At 37.5% G+C, this 21352-nt stretch overlaps 2 protein-coding genes and 1 long non-coding RNA gene across 3 annotated transcripts in view; 1 reads left to right on the top strand and 2 right to left on the bottom strand.

Annotated features, from left to right (window-relative positions):
- On the top strand, positions 1-6567 carry LOC5573293 (esterase B1). The gene is made up of 6 exons (XM_001654459.3): positions 1-420; positions 492-642; positions 5113-5504; positions 5563-5907; positions 5966-6220; positions 6278-6567. Exons 1-6 carry the CDS (start codon positions 142-144, stop codon positions 6476-6478), a joined length of 1623 nt encoding a protein of 540 aa, XP_001654509.1. The 5' UTR covers positions 1-141; the 3' UTR covers positions 6479-6567.
- The window catches only part of LOC5573294 (xanthine dehydrogenase), a 26600-nt gene continuing 11695 nt past the window's right edge, over positions 6448-21352 (bottom strand). The window contains exons 6-7 of the mRNA XM_001654460.2: positions 6662-9080; positions 6448-6595 (exon numbers count right to left, since the gene is read on the bottom strand). Coding sequence (XP_001654510.2) covers positions 6525-6595; positions 6662-9080 — 2490 coding nt within the window. The 3' untranslated portion in view covers positions 6448-6524. The remainder of the gene's footprint in view (positions 6596-6661; positions 9081-21352) is intronic.
- On the bottom strand, positions 10632-11402 carry LOC110676247. Its single transcript, XR_002500203.1, has 2 exons — positions 10901-11402; positions 10632-10829 (listed from the first exon to the last, which is right to left on the bottom strand). It is a non-coding gene; the product is annotated as an uncharacterized LOC110676247 (long non-coding RNA).

Consider the following 21352-nt stretch of genomic DNA (forward strand, 5'->3'; position numbering starts at 1 on the left):
TTATCAGTTCATAGCTAAGACTTCAATCCATCACCTCAAAAGGCAGGCAGTTATCTCAAGCATATTCAGCTATTAAAGCAATCACATTGCTGTCGTCATTTAGAAGTGATCTCTTGGTGAAGTTGGTTGGAGTTCTTCAGAATGAGCGCGGAAAGTCCTGTGGTTTGTACCAAGTATGGTCCTGTTAAAGGAATAAGGAAAACAGCGGCCACGGGTGTAGAGTACTTCAGTTTTCAACGGATTCCGTATGCTAAACCACCTGTCGGCGATCTAAGGTTCAAGGATGCTGTACCACCGGCTGCGTGGACAGAAGAGTTGGACTGTACAGTGCAAGGACCTGCAGGATACCAATTTAGTAAGCTGCAGAATAAAATCATTGGCAATGAGGATTGCCTGCATATGAATGTTTTCACGAAAAGTGTAAGTTCTGAAAAGGCGACCTTTGGGTTGTATTGTTCTGTTATCATTATGGATATGTTTTTTCATTGCAGTTAGATAAGGGTGAACGGCTACCTGTGATGTTGTACATTCACGGGGGTGCTTTCAATCGAGGTTCCAGCGGGGTGGAGATGTACGGCCCAGATTACCTAATTCAAGCTGACGTTGTTTTCGTGTCTTTTAATTACAGAATTGGCGCTTTAGGTATGACGATAATACCATAGATAAACAGTAGGGTGGCTCATAATCACCAGAATTGTTTCAAATTGTTTAAGTTACCCAAAAATTTGTTCATTCCGGTCCCAGGAGCTACTGTGAAATTTTCACTGGAATCCAAATCTAATGGGGAGCTCAACGCGATTGATTTTTCTATGAAAATGTATGTCACAATTACATTTTTTTATATATTTTTAAAACAAGTACTGGTATCCTAGCTATCGATTGCAGTTGATACACAGAAAAAAATATTTAATTTTCAATGTGATGTAAACTGAAGTCTACTGTAAAAATGAATCAAATTCGTGTGTTGTTACAGCATCATGTTAATTTAAATGAATATACATTCAATTTTCAACTAAAAATGGTTGAATATTACATGATCGTGTAAATTTGGAGTGAATTCGATTGAAAAATAATGGATTTGTCGTTGAAATTTAGGTTTATTTTGATGCTCCATATATGTGCATGAAAATAAACTTAAATTTACAACATATTTTTAGCTGTGTAGATTGCCAAATGATTTATTCTGAATGGATATATAATTTTTCATAAAATCGAAAGTCGGTTTTCTGTTTTGGGGTAACTTTGATAGTCGAACAAAATTGAATAAAATACGGAACATTTATAGAGCGTTGCATACCTCTAGGCGTTTAACGCTACATGGAAATTTCTGACTTCGATTACAAAAATGGTCCCAGTTTGTAAAAATGGTATTCGCTAAGAGATTTGAGACGGAATTCATGTTCTTCTATAACTAGACTGTCAAGGATAAGTGACGAACTCATTATGGCTTCATCAAATAGTGATCGTAGAACAGATTGTGCTAAAATCTTATAAATTTTTATTATTTGTATATAAATCCTCAAATGTACTTGATTCCAACGAAAAAAGCTTTGACGTGAAGTGTCACACTAATACTTTTTCGTTTTTCTTAACTGATTAATAGAAACCTTGTTATTTCGTTTAGTATGTAGTGGGTCTCGCACTATCAAAGTTACCACCCGCATTATTAAAGTTACCCCGTTTTACGGTATATTGAAGCGTAACTTTTAAGGCAATTTTTTGAGATTGATCCACCCCTTTTAAATTACTAATTCGTTAGACCATTCTCGATTTAGCAACAGTCTTTTCCCATTCAATGGAAGGTACTTCAGCATTGGGTACCATACCTCATCCGATCCGACTGATTTCCCTTCAGCTTTATTAAGAGCATATTCTAGCTCCTTCATTGAAAATCGTTCATTGAAATTTTGTCCCTGAATGGGCGGAACTACGAAACGCTGAATTGCAGATTGTGGATTTGAGTTGAGGGCGATGAAGCGACTAGAGTATCGACGTATTGAAAAGAGACCGTGAAAGTGATCCGTGAAGGCATCTGTAATGACTGTTCGGTCTCTTGTGGTAATGCCATCGATTTTGAGTACCATGCCTTTAACATGCCTTTTCCCTTGAATGCTATTAACCCTGTTCCAAAGTTCGGATACTGATTGATCATTGTTGACATGTAGGACATCAGACCACGATTTTTCTTGGGCTTCTCTAATTATCTGCCTACACTCGTTGCGAACGCTGGCGTATGCTTGCCATGCTTGTTTCCGAATAGGCTGTTTGTCAGGGAGTTGTTTCTGTAGTTTCCGGATAGCCCGTGCTTTTGTTGCTTTCTTGGTGTCTTTGTTCCATCAGTGAGAAGCGTGGCGTACAGGAGTAGAACTGGTTTTGGGGATTGTGATTTCAGCTATCTTTGCGATTAATTTCGTAAATTCCGCTATTGATGTAAGACGAGATCTATCTACACTGAACGAAATCTCCCGCCATAAAGTGAATGATTTTTGCCTCATCTCCGCCCCATACCTATTATCAGACACAATCAAAATGATTTTCATCTGCATGGAAATCATCTGTTTACAAATCACACCGAATGAAAATCATCCGGTCTTGAAACGATTTTCACCCTTCAGATAGATGCCTGAAATTAAAAGTTAAAACAAATTCAATTGGAAAATAAAGAATCACCCGACGATGTTGGTTTTATGTATTTTAGTATTTATTTGTATATCAATCATCACTATTACAATTCTCGAGAATAGATCCCAGGATGCCTTGTGATGCAATGCTCCTCCTCGATGAACAAGTGATGCGCTGCTCCTCCTATTCTATGAGCACCACAGCTTCAACTCCATAGAAACCTGGTATAATCAATTTGTGGGTGGTACTTACGCTTAAAATGTAATGAAAAGGTGCTATAATTAAGGATAATTGTGGATTATTCCATATGAATAGCACACTTTCCTACTGATGTCGCCATGTTTACGATGCGGTTTGCAAAGATTTGACATATTCAATCATCAGTTTTCCATCTGGTATTTCAGACAATAATTGGATGATTTTTGGTTTGAGACATGGGGAAAAGAAAATCTACCATAAGTTGCACGTTAGTCATTTGTTTTATTATAATTCAATTATCTGCTTATAGTAGCTCAAATCTATAGCGAACGTCATCACATAATTGGATGATTTTGGTTCAATGGACTGTGGATGCATCATATTGTTTCGTACTCATTCAAAATTAGGAAAGCAAAGATTTGCAGCCATGTGAATTACAAATCATTCAATTCACGGAAGGAGCTTTCGTTCAGTGTAACTCAGTTTCAAGCACCGCCTGAAACTCCGTCCAATTTGCTTTGTTAGCGGGATGTTTCGGGTTTCGTTGTTCCTGCTATAGTGATTTATATGGGAAAGTGATCGCTACCACGGGTGTTAGCGTTAGCGTAGTTACAGTATACTTCGTAGATTGGATACTAGCAATGTTTATATTCCTTTTTATAATATCATCTAGACTGCTTTCAAGAACAAGGCTGGGGAGTGAACCTTAATCCAATCATAAACAAAAATACCAAAATAATGAACATCGCTATTCCCGGCCACGCCCATCTTTACCGTAACTAGGGATAAAGGAAGGAAATGTTGATGTAGCACTTACTTAATGAGAGGCCACCGACTCAGCGACACCCTCATAAGTGCTACGGATTTGGAGGTTTGGAAGGGTAGTAATCCAGGATTCACCTGAAAAGCTGGCGATGGGCCCGAAGGATTTGATGTTTAATTGATTTCCATTTAATCTTTTTAATGCCGGCAATCAAAAGAAAGAAATAATGCTTTATTTCCAAGATGAATAATATTGCCCGCGCGAAAAAAAAAAACAAAAAAAAAAAAAGAAACTTGTCCGTTCAACGGTAGTGATTTTCTGCTCGTTGGAGACGAACCAGCCTCCGGCTGAAAGTCTCGATAATAAAAATAATAATAATTTCTGCTCGTTAAAAAGTAAAAAGCAGAACCGATCCCTTCAGGGTCATCGGATAATTCCGAACAAGCTTTAGAATAAATGATTGAAAAATTATTACTTCTTTTTTTCTCTAAAAGTTTCCTTAAAATTAGATCACAATAACTATGTGTTTGTGTTTTGATATTTTTGCACCATTTTTACACAAAATCTTGTTTTTTTTTCAGGAATCTGTGTTGATTTCGATCATCTAGATCCGAATAGATATTCCTTGAGGGACCGACGCGTAAATATGTCAGGCTATAGATTTTTTTTTCTCATGTTCGGTCATTCGTTTTCCGAAACAATAGTTCGATGAGAGTCTTTCGTGAAAAAATGTAACTAATTGGTGCAGCTATCTTTGAGTAATGAGAATTAATGTTACTGGTACCTCTCTGGCCGTAAAAAGATCTTGAAAACTAATCATATTTTAATATTTAGGTTTCTTGGAGACAACTCAACCGATTTTTGTGATTTTTTCAGAGTAGCTTCCTATTACCTGGCATTGTATAGTCATTTTTCTATGAATTGACTAAAACAAAATGGTGGCCAAAGACATTTTTATTGGAATGGAATACTTTGGAATATATTCAAAACACAGTTTTCAAAACCAGAATTTTTTATTACTTGAAAAAAATGGTGCAAAAATGTAGAGAAACAAAACAGTTATAGCGATTTTAAGAATTTTGTTTGGTGAAAAAATGAAGCTACTCGTAGAGGGGTTAAAGCCTGTACACGATAAATTTCGGACACGGATGGCGGGTGTACCACAGAAAGTTCGAGAATTCTACAGAAAGAAGGATTAACATCCTTGTCAACTGTTTATTTTGTAGATATAACTCTTTTATTCTGAAATAAACAATTGTTTTTGTTGAATTATGAGTAACTTTTTTTTGCTGCCATTATTTGGGTGTCCGAAATTTAACGTGGACAGGCTTTAATATGTAATTTCATATATATTTTTAATATTAATTCTCTTAGCTGTTTCGATGCTACTGAGGTCCTGCTAGAAGGATTCCATTACTTTCACAGAAGGTTCTGAAGCTAGTACAGTGATCACACCATTATGGGTCATTGAGAGATCCCAATCCCCTATATGTTATATCTGTTTCTTTACATTAAATTTATTCCCCCAGGATTTATTTCGTTTGAATCGCCTGAAGTCGACCTTCCTGGTAATGCTGGTCTGAAAGATCAGAATCTAGCGTTGCGATGGGTTGTCGAAAACATTGAAGCATTCGGGGGAGATCCCAATAACATAACGCTGTTTGGCGAGAGTGCTGGTGGCTGTTCGGTTCATTATCACATGATTTCGGATCAATCGAAGGGGCTGTTTCAACGAGCGATTGTTATGTCTGGCTGTTCGTTGAACAATTGGTCTACAATACCGAGGAGGCAATTCAGCCAAAGACTGGCCAAGGCTTTGGGCTGGAATGGACAAGGAGGAGACAAAGCTGCTTTGGAAGTGTTGATGAAAGCCACCCCAGAAGATATTGTTGAAAAACAGGGAGCCTTACGAACGGAAAATGTGAATTTATCAATAACGTTCCATTTGTTACATAACATGACGTGATATTTATTTTTAGGAAAAAGAAAACCACATAATGTTTGAATTTGGACCTGTTGTCGAACCATACATAAAGGACAACTGTATTATTCCAGAGGACCCACTGAAGATGTGTCGAAAAGCATGGAGTCACGATATCGATATACTCATTGGAGGAAACTCGGAAGAAGGGCTTTTTAGCTTGAGTGAAATCAAGGATAATCCCTCAATCATGGAAAATTTGAAAGATTTTGAATATTTAGTTCCCTTGGAGCTTGACTTGGTAAGAACGTCTCACAGATGTAAGGAGTTTGGAAACAGATTGAAGAAGCATTACTATGGAGATACGGAACCATCTTTCGAAAATAGAGACGGATATTTAACTGTAAGTGGGTCAATATACAAATCCCTTATTATTTAAATAACAAAAATGTAATTCAAAGCTTATGACGGATAAACTATTTTGGCATGGTTTACATCGGACGATTTATGGAAGAATCAATTCTAAAAAACTAGCAAAAACATACGTCTATCGGTTCTCAGTTGACTCGGACACCTACAATCACTACAGGATCTACTTTTGCGATAAGAACGTCCGTGGGACAGCACACGCCGATGATCTATCCTACATCTTCAAGAACGTTTTTAGTGATGTTCCTCCTCCGAATTCATTTGAGTATCGCGTTATGACAGAGATGGTAAGATGCATTTGGTAATGCATCCAATGAATATTTTAATCAAGTTTTTGTTTTTAGATTGGCCTATTTTCTCAATTCGCTGCCAATAATGGAAATCCTAATGGGAAAGTCACCGATATTTGGGAGCCTGTTGGTGAAGAGATTGGTCCCTACAAGTGCCTCAATATCACCAATGACGGGTTGGAGTTCACAGATTTTCCGGAACAGAAGCGCATGGAGCTGTGGGATTCTATGTACGAGAAGGAACAACTTTATTGAACTAATTATTATTGAAGTGTAACCACAATAAATTATAAAACTAAAATTAGTTCAGTACGAACTGTTCTAGTTTGCTACCAGCTGCCAAACAAATTTGTTCTGGAGTAGATGGAGTCACTAAAATAGAGAAATATATTAGTAGGTACTAAGCTTTTATGATGGTAGTACATTTTTGAAACTTACCCATAGTGTACCATTCATCACCCAATCCGGCATCTTTTCGTGCAGAATTCAAGGCACGTCGTAGTGCGAAGAGTAGAGCTACCGTCATGTTCAATGCAGGTTCGCCAGTAGTCTTGGATCGTAGAACGAAGCTCTCATTAAATGTGTTGTGAATCAGCTTCACTCGGAAGTCCACTGGAATATCCTTCACCCCTGGCAAATGATAGTTCCATGTCCTATTGGTAAGCAGTTGACCATTTTCCCCGCTGTAGATTAGGTTTTCCGTAAAGTATAGTCCAATACCCATGACGAAGGCTCCTTCAATTTGTCCGATGTCGATCCCTGGACTAATGCTTTCACCTGTATCTTCCAATATATCAACTCTCCTGATTTGTACGTTTCCAGTTAGAACATCTACTTCCATTTCTGCACAAGTAAGCCCCCATACCAAGTAATTTTGTATATCGCCTTCTTTGTATTGATACATTGCACAGAGGTCAATCTTTTCATTGTAACATTTTTGTGTTATCTGTTCCCAAGATTTATCCAACAATTTCTCTCTCAGAGGTTTCATTCGCTCCATTAGAATTTCGCATGCTTTCTTGACAGCATAACATGCTGATTCGCTGGTCATACTCCCTCCAGATACAATTGCGTTAGGAGACGTAAGATTGCTAACCCCTTTAATACTGATCTTCTCCATAGAAATACCAAGTACTCTTGACGCAACTTGAGCAACCTTCGTATTTACACCTTGTCCCATGTCTATCCCTCCAGTTGTGATGGACACAGTACCGTCAATGTGATAGATAGATACCAGAGCATGCATCTGCCCGAAAAACACTTGTGGATATTGCATAGGTACAATGGCGATGCCTCGTTTCTTCCATCGATTAGCTCCATTGAATTCGTCAATTTCTCGCTTACGTTTTTCATATTCTACGTCTCGTATAAATTCCGGCAACAGCTCTCTAATTTTACAATCTTCATGCATGTTTTCTATTCTCACCGCCAATGGATCCTTCCCCAGAGAATGTGCAATATGTTCCATTATATTTTCGGCCATAGTAATACCTTCATTGGTACCCGGCCCTCGGCACCATGTATTACTAGCTGAATTGGTCAACGCGGCCTTGCCAACCAACTTCCATCGGCTAGCGTCATAGCAGTTCTTGTAGAACTGAGCCGTTACCATTTCAACCGGCTCATTTAGGCTACACCCGTAGTCTTCCACGTAGTTATTGACAAGCTTCAAAATCTTTCCGTTATCATCCACTTCCACCCGATAATTACTAATGCAGGAAGCTCTCTTTCCAATCGAATCCATGTTCGATTCTACGGACAATACCAGCCGTACCGGCCTTTGACTGAAGTGGGCGGCAATTGCACAGGCGCACGCAACTTGAGAAGCCCGTGATATTTTCGACCCGAATGCTCCACCCAAGCGACGAATGTAGAAATTTAGGCTGTTTTCTGGTACATTCAATGCCTGCGATATAGCAATCTGACAAATGTCGATCCACTGCGTAGAGCTGTAAACATCCATACCGTCTTCAGTTGGAACGCAGATGCATACCTGAGGTTCCATTGAAAAATGGAACTGACCGGGAAGCTCGAATCGACCTTCAATGCTCTTCACTGTTCCACTCGTGGTAGATTCTTCACTGAACTTCTCTCCCTCCCGATCGTATGGTTGATCATAGAGACGATCACTAGCATTCGCTGTCAGCACGTGTTTGAGTGTGGGAAGAATCGGTTTGTCATCAGGTTCACTGTATGTTACACTTACTAGTTTCGACGCCTGATATGCTAGGTCGAAGGAGTCGGCTAGGATAATGCCAAGAGGCTGACCGTTGTACAACACATATTCACTGCAAAATATTTCCTCGATTTCTGGGTTTTCCAATTCTGTGGGCATGAAGTCATTTCGGCCTGGGATATCTTTGGCAGAAAAGAACGCATTTACTCCTAGAATGTTTAGGGCAGGCGAAGGATCGATATTGAGGATTTTCGTTCTGGGATGTGTTGCGCTGACAAATGCGGCGTATAGTTCACCTGGAACCGTTGGAAGATCTTCGACGTATTTGGCTTGCCCGGAGGTTTGCGAAAGACCTTCAATTTTGGGGATGTTTTTGGTCATGGGCCAGTTTTCGCGGATGGTTTGGAATTCTTGTTTGCTCGAAGACAGTGGCCGATGGAATCCTTCAGTTCCGGAACCGTAACGGGAGTTTATGGGAAACTGATGTTTTTCAGCGATGCTGAGAACTGCTCGATAGAATAAGGAGAGTGCAAGGTGTTTGCGATATGAAGGGGATGCACGCGATGGTTCAGGACTTGGTGTGATCTCTGTATCTAACACGTTTATGGAGCTTTGGAGAATTTCAGTGGAAAAGATGTTTTTTCCTGCCAGGAATGATTCCGTATTCTTTGCATGAGTGAACTGAAAGAAACATATTAAATTGTTTTAAATTTTTTTTAATGGTAATATGGTAAATATGTTTATTTAAACAATGGCACAGTGAACGACAGTAGCGCATCTAGGGGGATGCGGTCCGCAGGGGACTCCGGGTTCTTAGGAGCTCGAAATCATGGCATCAGAGACTGATTTTTCAACAAACTAAAATGTATAGAGGCAAGGAAATCAGGTTTGGATGGGACCTGAATTGATAATACGTAAGAGCCTTTATCATCCAGTACCAGTATATGGGTAAAGGTTCCGTTTACAATACTTTTTAACAGAATATCGTGGTTTTGTTCAGCTAACCATCGAATTTTCCTCTATAACTTGAGCCATAGGAAGCCAGGAACCAGTTTGGAAATATTTTGTTATGAGCACCTAGCCGAAATTAATATTTGTTTTATACAGTCTTGAAAAATATTAAAGCATATTACAAAAAGGCGAACAAAGGTGTCTAAAGTCGCATTTTAGTAAGTAGTGAGTGGAGAGGGTAGTGGACGTGCCTCTTCAGAGGCTCTGTCTTGTTTTCAAGGTTTCGAGTGATATCATTTAGTTTAATGAAATATAATGATATATTTACTATAGTGAAGTGTAGTGTAATAGTTAAAACTTGATGTTTTAAATGCAACGAGCATGGTGATCGTAGTCAATGTGATTTTATCGACGCATTTGTTGGAAACATCTTCCCGGTTTTAATACCACCATATTGGAAACAGACTACGTGTTGGCTTTGACACGATTGTGTGAGGCATAATATGTGCATAGGAGCAGATGAGTATAACTTGATATTTTCTCTCTCTTTTTTTGTGTAGGGTAAAAGCACCGGTTTTGGCCAGCCTAAGAGAAAATGTCAATAAAAATTATAGGGGAAGCCGTAGTTTTACTTCAAAGATGTCAAATGCAAGCTTTCAATCCATATTATTATGTAAAATGTTGAAACTGAGCTAAAACCATCGTTTCGTTTCGAAAATATCGTTGGTCAATAGGCTAGCAGAACCAGTTTCGGCCAGAGACTTATCGTCGGTTCCTAAATTGGCCAATCACATTGATTTCTCATGAGAGTGGCCAAATTAGGAGTACCCTGGCCAAATTAGCTGTATGAGAGTTAAAATTGTAAGGAAAATGAATTGTTTTTCTTATTTTTTGTATCAATTCGGACGAGTAAATGAATGTAACACTATCATGTGAATGTTATCTAATGAACACAAAAGGTTTCATACTGATTGGCTATGTAAAACGGTGTATAATCCACTATGGCTACAACTGGCGCATGGCCAAAACCGGAGCTTCTGCCCTAATACAAATATACACTCTGAAAAAAATCAAAACTAAATAGTTTAAATGTCGCACTAAATCTCTATTCGCCTGGTTGACCCCAAGCTCCGTATTCAAGACGGTAAAACTGGGCTAGTATAACTTAAGTTTACCGGAGGCATGTATAGCTTTGATTTATATGTGCCGAGATTATCTTTTTGTGATTGATTGTCCCTGAATTTATTCTCTTTATTCTGATTTAGTTCCCACTACGAAAAATCAAAACAAATGAAACACAAACGTTTATTTATTCCAAAAGTTTAGAAATCTTTCAAGAAAGTTCCAAGCTATTTTGTCGCAAACCAAAAGTGGTGTTTCCGGGCCGCTAATGCCATACACTTAGATGCGAAGTTGATCCTCAGCATTATTGTTGCAAGCTGGAGATTCCGGGGACTCGCTAGTATTTCATTTGTCTGTCTGCCAACAGAATTGAGAAGAGTGCACTTTTTTGTTAATTTGTTACACATTATGCTGTAGTCATAACTTACCGATCACTGGCGAAAGGATAGCGAATCCATTGAAGGAAGCACAACGGAGTACCAGCGGGAAAAATATCTTGTTCAGAATGTGTAGTCTAATTTTCCCCTGCGAATGATGATGTACTGCTTTGGGTGGCATGGACGTCGAATCGACAATGGTTTCTTCGTCAACTTATTGGAGTTTTAGGCCTCCCAAACACTATATTTAGGACTTTCAACACCACAATGTTGATCGGAATTAAGATAGTGAATCACAAACGTGATGATGAACGTAAACATTATTGACGAGACAAACGATCCAAAGCACTGACACAATACATCGCCATCATTATCTTAGCATCAGTCTAGTATAGTTTAAAATTTTAAACAAATGCAGCTTATCTCTTAAACTGCGGCATGTATAAACTTAACAAAAGTTAAAATATATTAAGTTTTAAACTATTGGCGTTTAGTATTATTTCAGAGTGTAGGGTAAATTGGTATAATGCGCCCCAACCGGGCAATACGCCCCACTTCATTTTTAAGGGATTGAGGCTTCTTTAACCCTTTGGGGCCTGATTTTTTCCAAGAACTATTATACAGTTTTTTGAACGCCTTTCAATAGTTTTGGTGCTCAAAATGCTAAACATAACAAGAAATGATGACAAATATTTTTTGGGAGGTGCTAGGTCTTCCAAACTGCTCTTGAGTTCATAACTTGAAGTCTATGCTTGTAATAACAACCTTGTTCATCATACAAGGTGATGAACTGTAAGGGGCCGTCCATAAATGACGTAGCATTTTTTCACTGATTTTTTACACCCCCCTCCCCCCTCGTAGCATTTCGTCACAAATGCTAATACCCCCCCTTGGAAAATACGTAGAATATCAAGCACACCCCCCCCCTATATTTTTTTTTATTTGTTTTCCTTAGCAATTGGGTTAAAACAAAAAAAAAAATGAATTCAGAAGTTCAATAAAAAGTTTGATATTAATTACTGACTGAAACTTAAGGATTATCTAACAAATAAAAGTTTGATTTGCAGTAGTGCTCAAAAGTAATTTGGAAAACAGTTTTAAATAAACTTTTCCTTGTTTAAGTTGTTGGCTACATTGTATTATTTTTTCTGTTATTACAATGAAAACAAGTTTACAGCTGAAAATATATAAAAAAAATGGATAAATCTTTGATTGGATTGATGAAGCTAACAGTAACGAGTTAGGGTACAATAAATTTTATAATTTGTTGAAAAAAATTTCGTTATGTTAGAGAATTGTTTTTTGATTATTCGTTTTTAGGAAATAGATTTCAATGAAAATAATCAACAATATAGCTTAATTTGAAATGGATATTCATCATTATTATCCAAATTGAAATCCATTTGGCAATTAGGTGCCAGATGTAGAAAAAATTACATTTGTAATATTTGGAAGGTTCAGAAAATCTTAGCGAGTATTATACAATTTATTTATCTTTATTAATGTTTCAGCTTAACTTCATTATCGTTCCCCATACTGAAATAATCTTACATAACCTATAACAAACCAAATGAATACTAAAAATAATCTTTCTTCATATTGAATGATAAAACATTTTCGATAACACTCGAATCTGTTGTCCAGGCTTTTCCACCAAGTTGTATTCAGACTATTCCATCAAGAACATTGTTATTTAAAAACAAATTGATGAGTTGATTGGGTGGAAATCTTCTGCAACATTGAGAGCATAATTCACGGAATAAATATCTTGTTTAGTTTAATGTTTTCCAAACCGAACAAATTGTTTTTTTTTTTTTAAGAAATAAGCTTTTACAGAAATTATGAATAAAGCTAAAACAATCCAAGTTGTTAAAGCATTGATTTTTAATTAGTTTATTCATCTTTTAATTTGTTTATTTATAAATTAATTTATTAAGACATGCATATAATGTTCACATAATTGTTTAAAGCATTAAAAATATCGATTTGATTGTACTACAAAAAATCTAAATTTTCTTAGATTTTTTTCAATCTTGTCATATGAATGTTTTGAAGCTGAATTATCATTTTATAACCCAACTTTATAAGTCAAGCAAAGAAAAAAAGAGTTTGATAAATAATAATCGTATATTATTTTTTTAGCGCCTCTAATTTTACCGACGTGATTCAAAATGCTACGTCCACTAGCTAGGACCCCTCCCTCCCCCTCGTCACACATCGTCACAAATTCGTGAAGCCCCCCTCCCCCCTAAAAAGCTACGTCATTTATGGACGACCCCTAATCTACCGTATATTCTGAACCATTTGAGTGTTCAGCAGAGAAGCTGGCTTCTTAGCTTAGTGTTAGTTTAGCACTTCCACATTTATTACCTGAGATCTTTCTCAGCTAATGACCTTTTTGCATGGATATATCGTGTGGCAGGCATGCGCCCATACTCTGTGCCTGCGACTATCCGTGTAGAGGCGTCACTACTGTACTGTCACAGACAAACAGACGTAACACTCTTGAGAAGCTCATGGTACATGCGGTTAACGATGAATTTCAATTTCAGTGTTCAGTGAAGTTCAGTGAACCTGGTAAATTCTTCTTCTTCTTCTTCTTGGCGTAACGTCCCCACTGGGACAAAGCCTGCTCCTCAGCTTAGTGTTTTTTGAGTACTTCCACAGTGTGGCAGGCACGAAGATAAAGGGTGTCCACGATGAAATTGCCACACACAAAATTGATTCGCAAAATTCGAGTTTTCATCCGATTGCCATCAAATTTTCAGGGATTGAGAAATAACTATTAAACTTCATTTTACCATTTTACTCGTATTTTATTAACAGTCCATACGGAAATGCCCGCACCTTGGCCTTAACCCCGACCATGAGATTCTGCACAACCAGTGAATAAACCGTTTTTTGCATGTGAACCCATACTTTCTTCAGTTCCTCGACTGTCTTCACTACCTTAGGTCGTTTACACACTTAATTTCCGAAATCGACTTCGGTAAAACGGATTGCCGAGAATCCAACAGCCGAATCTCGGTAAAATATTTGCTGAATCTCGGCAAAACTTTTACCGAGATTTCGGTAAACCATTACCGAATCTCGGTAACGTTTGCCGAAATCTCGGTAAAAAATTTGGTTTGCCGATTCGGTAAAATTTTAACGATATTTCGGTAAAAAATTTACCGAGATTCGGCAATTTCTTTACCGAAATCTCAGCTGTTGGATTCTCGGCAATCCGTTTGCTGAGGTCGGCAAAAGTCGGCAAAATATTCTGGGTGGCTCGGAATACCCCAAACGTTCCTTGAAACAGCTAATTGATCCGTGAGAAAATTCAGTGAACATGTTAGATTTTATAACTTCACTCAGTTTAGCGAGATGAATTACTTGAACAAGTGCAGACCTGAAGTTCTGAACTCCAGGGTAATTTGGAGGGCCTGGAATATCCCAAACGTTCCTTGAAAGAGCTTATTGATCCATGAGATGGTTTAGTGAGCATGTTAGATTATATAACTTCACTCAGTTTAGTGAGATAAATTACTGAAACAAATGTAAACCTGAAGTTACGAACACAAGGGTAATTTGGAGGGCCTAGAATACCCCAAACGTTCCTTGAATTAGCCTATTGATCCGTGACAAGGTTCAGTAAACTTGGTAAGTTATATATCTTTACTCAGTTTAGCAAGAAAAAATACTGGAATAAGTGTAGACCTGAAGTTCTGAACTCCAGGGTAATTTGGAGCACCTATAATATCCCAAACGTTCATTGAAACAGCCTATTGAGGCATGAGAAGGTTTAGTGAACATGAATGATTTTATAAATTCACTCATTTTAGCGAGATAAATTTCTGGAATAAGTGTAGCCCTGAAGTTCTGAACTCCAGGGTAATTTGGAGGTCCCGGAATACTTCAAACGTTCTTTAAAACATCCTATTGATACGTGCGAAAGTTCAGTGAACATGGTAGATTACATAACTTCACCCAGTTTAGTAAGAAATACTACTGGAATAAATGTAGACATGAAATTCAGAATTCCAGGGTAATTTGGAGGGCCTGGAATACCTCAAACGTTTCTTGAAGTAGCCTTTTGATCCGTGACAAGGTTCAGTAAACATCGTAGATTATATAACTTCACTCAGTTTAGCGAGAATAACTACTGGAACAAGTGTAGACCTGAAGTTCTGAACTCCAGGGTAATTTGGAGGGCCTGGAATATCCCAAACGTTCCTTGAAATAGCTCTTGAGATTCTCAGAGGTTGGTAGATTCTATTTGAATTTGTAATGTTATTGTTTTTAACCCAAACAATTACTGTTACGGTTGTAGATTTCAAAGAGTGTGCTTCAGGACAGTTTGGACGTCCTAGAACATCTCAGGACATAGCAAAGCAAGTGAAATAGTGTTTTCGTTAAAAGAGTAATTCTGTATTATCTAGCCTGAACATCATTTATGTTCACAAACAGCATTTCACGCTTCGTATGTACTTATAGTTTAATTTTCCAAACTTCAGGATTTTCAGGATGTTCTAGGTTGTCAATTAGGTCATAAAGGCATATACTTCATATTTTTCTCTGATAAAAGAGTATATTTGGGACAACTTTGCCGAAGACAGTATATACATTTGTTCATTGGTTCTTTTTTTACAGCCTTTTTTGTACTGCGGTCATATATGACCGCGCCGGCCCCAAAGGGTTAACATGTAAATATGATTACATATCTTACATATCCGCGAAAAAAATATGTTGCGCATATAAAATCTTTGGGAAGTATAAACAACCAATAGAAATACCAAAAATGTCAAAAATAAGCTTTTTAGCGAAAAATGTTGGGTCCGATAGGCTAGCATCGTTGTAAATGAAGCCCATCCTTTACTTTTGTACTTATTACACATACTTTTACCGGAAACGACTGCTTATGGACCCTTTTAAGTTTAGCAAGTGGTGGAATTCTCCTTGGAAACATTTCTACAACGCTGCAAAACTTTTTCTACGGGAGGGGCGTATTGCCCGGTTTATTTTGAAACGTCAAGATTTGGACCGTTTACATAAACCGTCTTGTACTTTTTTTTAGCTTGGCAAGAGAAAGTTGTATGCAGAGCATGACCAATTAAGAAAATAACACTTTGACAGTACAGAATTTTTTCCAGAAAAAAAACAACAAAGGTTTCTTCTAGGATTGCACAGAAAGAAAATTCCATGTAAATTTCAGCGTAAAATCATACACATAAAGTGAATGTCCACGATGAAATTGCCACACACAAAATTGATTCGCAAAATTCGAGTTTTCATCCGATTGCCATCAAATTTTCAGGGATTGAGAAATAACTATTAAACTTCATTTTACCATTTTACTCGTATTTTATTAACAGTCCATACGGAAATGCCCGCACCTTGGCCTTAACCCCGACCATGAGATTCTGCACAACCAGTGAATAAACCGTTTTTTGCATGTGAACCCATACTTTCTTCAGTTCCTCGACTGTCTTCACTACCTTAGGTCGTTTACACACTTAATTTCCGAAATCGACTTCGGTAAAACGGATTGCCGAGAATCCAACAGCCGAATCTCGGTAAAATATTTGCTGAATCTCGGCAAAACTTTTACCGAGATTTCGGTAAACCATTACCGAATCTCGGTAACGTTTGCCGAAATCTCGGTAAAAAATTTGGTTTGCCGATTCGGTAAAATTTTAACGATATTTCGGTAAAAAATTTACCGAGATTCGGCAATTTCTTTACCGAAATCTCAGCTGTTGGATTCTCGGCAATCCGTTTGCTGAGGTCGGCAAAAGTCGGCAAAATATTCTGGGTGGCTCGGAATACCCCAAACGTTCCTTGAAACAGCTAATTGATCCGTGAGAAAATTCAGTGAACATGTTAGATTTTATAACTTCACTCAGTTTAGCGAGATGAATTACTTGAACAAGTGCAGACCTGAAGTTCTGAACTCCAGGGTAATTTGGAGGGCCTGGAATATCCCAAACGTTCCTTGAAAGAGCTTATTGATCCATGAGATGGTTTAGTGAGCATGTTAGATTATATAACTTCACTCAGTTTAGTGAGATAAATTACTGAAACAAATGTAAACCTGAAGTTACGAACACAAGGGTAATTTGGAGGGCCTAGAATACCCCAAACGTTCCTTGAATTAGCCTATTGATCCGTGACAAGGTTCAGTAAACTTGGTAAGTTATATATCTTTACTCAGTTTAGCAAGAAAAAATACTGGAATAAGTGTAGACCTGAAGTTCTGAACTCCAGGGTAATTTGGAGCACCTATAATATCCCAAACGTTCATTGAAACAGCCTATTGAGGCATGAGAAGGTTTAGTGAACATGAATGATTTTATAAATTCACTCATTTTAGCGAGATAAATTTCTGGAATAAGTGTAGCCCTGAAGTTCTGAACTCCAGGGTAATTTGGAGGTCCCGGAATACTTCAAACGTTCTTTAAAACATCCTATTGATACGTGCGAAAGTTCAGTGAACATGGTAGATTACATAACTTCACCCAGTTTAGTAAGAAATACTACTGGAATAAATGTAGACATGAAATTCAGAATTCCAGGGTAATTTGGAGGGCCTGGAATACCTCAAACGTTTCTTGAAGTAGCCTTTTGATCCGTGACAAGGTTCAGTAAACATCGTAGATTATATAACTTCACTCAGTTTAGCGAGAATAACTACTGGAACAAGTGTAGACCTGAAGTTCTGAACTCCAGGGTAATTTGGAGGGCCTGGAATATCCCAAACGTTCCTTGAAATAGCTCTTGAGATTCTCAGAGGTTGGTAGATTCTATTTGAATTTGTAATGTTATTGTTTTTAACCCAAACAATTACTGTTACGGTTGTAGATTTCAAAGAGTGTGCTTCAGGACAGTTTGGACGTCCTAGAACATCTCAGGACATAGCAAAGCAAGTGAAATAGTGTTTTCGTTAAAAGAGTAATTCTGTATTATCTAGCCTGAACATCATTTATGTTCACAAACAGCATTTCACGCTTCGTATGTACTTATAGTTTAATTTTCCAAACTTCAGGATTTTCAGGATGTTCTAGGTTGTCAATTAGGTCATAAAGGCATATACTTCATATTTTTCTCTGATAAAAGAGTATATTTGGGACAACTTTGCCGAAGACAGTATATACATTTGTTCATTGGTTCTTTTTTTACAGCCTTTTTTGTACTGCGGTCATATATGACCGCGCCGGCCCCAAAGGGTTAACATGTAAATATGATTACATATCTTACATATCCGCGAAAAAAATATGTTGCGCATATAAAATCTTTGGGAAGTATAAACAACCAATAGAAATACCAAAAATGTCAAAAATAAGCTTTTTAGCGAAAAATGTTGGGTCCGATAGGCTAGCATCGTTGTAAATGAAGCCCATCCTTTACTTTTGTACTTATTACACATACTTTTACCGGAAACGACTGCTTATGGACCCTTTTAAGTTTAGCAAGTGGTGGAATTCTCCTTGGAAACATTTCTACAACGCTGCAAAACTTTTTCTACGGGAGGGGCGTATTGCCCGGTTTATTTTGAAACGTCAAGATTTGGACCGTTTACATAAACCGTCTTGTACTTTTTTTTAGCTTGGCAAGAGAAAGTTGTATGCAGAGCATGACCAATTAAGAAAATAACACTTTGACAGTACAGAATTTTTTCCAGAAAAAAAACAACAAAGGTTTCTTCTAGGATTGCACAGAAAGAAAATTCCATGTAAATTTCAGCGTAAAATCATACACATAAAGTGAATGCCAGATTTGTCGCAAATTTACATATGTGTCATGTAATATTTCATTAACATCATGTAAATTTATGCGAATTGTCGCGTAATCGGTTAGAGCCCATGCTAAATTACATGATATATAGCGGAACTTACTTGATGACATTGTAATTTTACACGATGTGACGTGTAAATTTGCGACATACCTAGCAGTCCCTTCATGTGCATGATATTACGCTGAAATTTACCTGGATTTTTCTTTCTGTGTCGAGAAATTCATGTCAAAATTATTTCGAGAAATCATACAACAATTCCTCGAAAAGCTCTCTGATTTTTTTTTGAAATGCTTTCAGTCGTTTGCAAAATCAATCGTTCAAAAATTACCCTGCATATTATCCCAGGAATTTCTCCATTAAATCTAAAAGTGAATATTCCACAATATCTTTGAGAAATTTGCTCAGGAATTTCACAATACAACCCCATAAATTTCTCCATAAACTAACAAACATTTTTTAAATATTTTTTAAGTAAATTCTATTTGGATTCTACAATTTTAAAATTTATGTAGTGTTCAAAACCAAAAAATGCTACAGTTTTATTCCTGTAGTTTCTTCAAAAGTTGCACTCGAGATTTTCCATGGGAAACTTTGGCTTGATTAACTTTCCAATAATTACTTTTTTAGTTTTTCTGAAGACCTATCTAAGACTTTCTCAAGGGCCCAGAAGAGATCCGTAGATTTTTGAAAGACTTCTGTTTTGTAGGAGAAGTTTGTGAAGGAATCGTTCAATGTGTTCTTGGAGAAATCTCCGAATTAATAACTGAAGGATTTGTTAAGCCAATACCTGAATTACATTCTGATAAAATTTCTGAAGAAAATCATTAAATCCCTAAGAAACTTTTGGAAAGACACTTTGAGAGTTGTCTGGTCGGATTACTTGAGAAATCTTTATTGAAAGGTGGTTCCTGTTTAGTCTTATTTTCGAACAGGAGGTCCTAAAAGATCCTTTTAGACACTTTGCCGCTATCAGCCTTAAAGCGGATGTATCATCAGCATATTACTCTTCACTGATTGCATTTTGATTACTAAAATTTCAGATAAGAACGACTCCAACAATGGATAAACACAAGGTCCTTTATTTTTAATCCTAAATTAAGGATGAATTGAATTGAATTGTCGAGGTGAACCAGCCACGGGCTGAAAGCCTCGTTAATAAAGACAATAATAATAATAACAATAATGAATTGAATTATTGATTGAAAACGTATTATTTTCTCGATTAATTGATTAGTCATTTGGCACATACCCCTATACGTCATTTATGGACGGTCCCTTATCTAACCAGGTAAATGCAAATTAAGTATTAATTTTATTTTATAGATTTTCATTATACTTTGATAAACATTAGACTGGCTCTTAAACAAAAAAGTTGTAAATCTCAACGAGGCACCCCTAGATATATGCCTTAGGATAAGAAAAAAGCTCTCTCAAAATTTCAACTTGATAGTATACTCCACCAGCTGGCGCATTCAATTCGAATTTGGTATGGGATATTCGTTTCAAATAAATTGAATATTGACCTTATGTCACTGTTTCGTACCGTGTACTAGTTGATCGCGTTCAATTGACCTCAGTATGTCATATTTACTAGTTAATACCCTAATGAACATAATTGCAGAAGGTTGTATCTGGATTTAAGCTCATTTTCATTAACATTTCAGTTGTTGAAAGTTAGGCTTAGATCAGCACTCCCGTACAAGCAAACATATGCAAGCGCCTTGTGCCGCAGCTTGCCAGCGTCATAGGTGGTTATGATGCGCCTAGTGGCTTACATCAAGCTATGTTGAAGAAATGATAAGCAGTATTGCAAATCTGCTTCAGATAGTTAAAACACCAACTTTCTTAATTTTAATCATGATACAATCTTCTACAATATTGTTCGCTATGGTATCAAGTAGTGTTTTTGACATTCTGGGTTTAATTGAACTTGTTAGGTATTAATTATATTGAATCACCCTAACGGTCACTCAATTGAAACCATATTCCACCCTTTCTCACCAATGTAATTTCTACCTCACCTTATCACTCTTATCTGCTGAAGAGCTAGATAACGATCGGTCGAAAAGGCCTAAAAGATTCGGCAAGTTTCGTTTCTCTACACACAGTCTCTGTACTGATCTTATACCCTATATATATGATAGCCAGAAATCTGTTAGAGTTAGTCAAATATAAACCACAAATCAAGAAGCATCTACTGTATTATTTTGTACAAGTAAATCAGTGAGCAATAAATCGCGAAAGTTCAATTCAAACCCCAGTTCGCCGCGTAAGTGTTTGTTGCAAATCCGAACATAAAAGTTGGTCCTTCGAACCGGATCACTTGCGCGCGTGAAATTCGTGATATTCGGTCGAAAGACAATTAGTGCATTGGTGAATCTGCACCGACGGTGTGCGAAGACACGTTTATAGTGCACCGTGGATGCACTGAAGATCCCACGCGAACATTGTGAGTGCTTGTCGTCGATTTACGGTGCCGTCGCATAAGTCCCCCAAGGGGTGAAAATCGTGAAAAAGTGAATCCGCACAGTTCGGAAAAAATTGAAATCAGTGCGGAAAGAAGCTGTAGCAGAGATCTCGTCGTTGCCGTTCTAACCGGTCAAAGGTCGTTGAGCTAGGCCTACCTATTGTCCACTTGGCTTGGGCACGCTTTAGTGGCTTGGCTTGGGTGCGTGCAGTTTTCGGCTTGGCTTTGGCGCTATTGTTGGACCGTACAAAGGAGGTAGACA

This window comes from Aedes aegypti, chromosome 2 (genome assembly GCF_002204515.2).
Source record: "Aedes aegypti strain LVP_AGWG chromosome 2, AaegL5.0 Primary Assembly, whole genome shotgun sequence".
Classification (NCBI taxonomy): Eukaryota; Metazoa; Arthropoda; class Insecta; order Diptera; family Culicidae; genus Aedes; species Aedes aegypti.

Bases quoted from the DNA above. Each gene is read 5' to 3' on its own strand.
- LOC5573293 (XM_001654459.3), top strand. From the start codon at position 142: ATGAGCGCGGAAAGTCCTGTGGTTTGTACCAAGTATGGTCCTGTTAAA. The intron at 421-491 runs GTAAGTTCTGAA...TTTTCATTGCAG, and splicing joins TGAATGTTTTCACGAAAAGT to TTAGATAAGGGTGAACGGCT. The intron at 6,221-6,277 runs GTAAGATGCATT...TTTTGTTTTTAG, and splicing joins ATCGCGTTATGACAGAGATG to ATTGGCCTATTTTCTCAATT.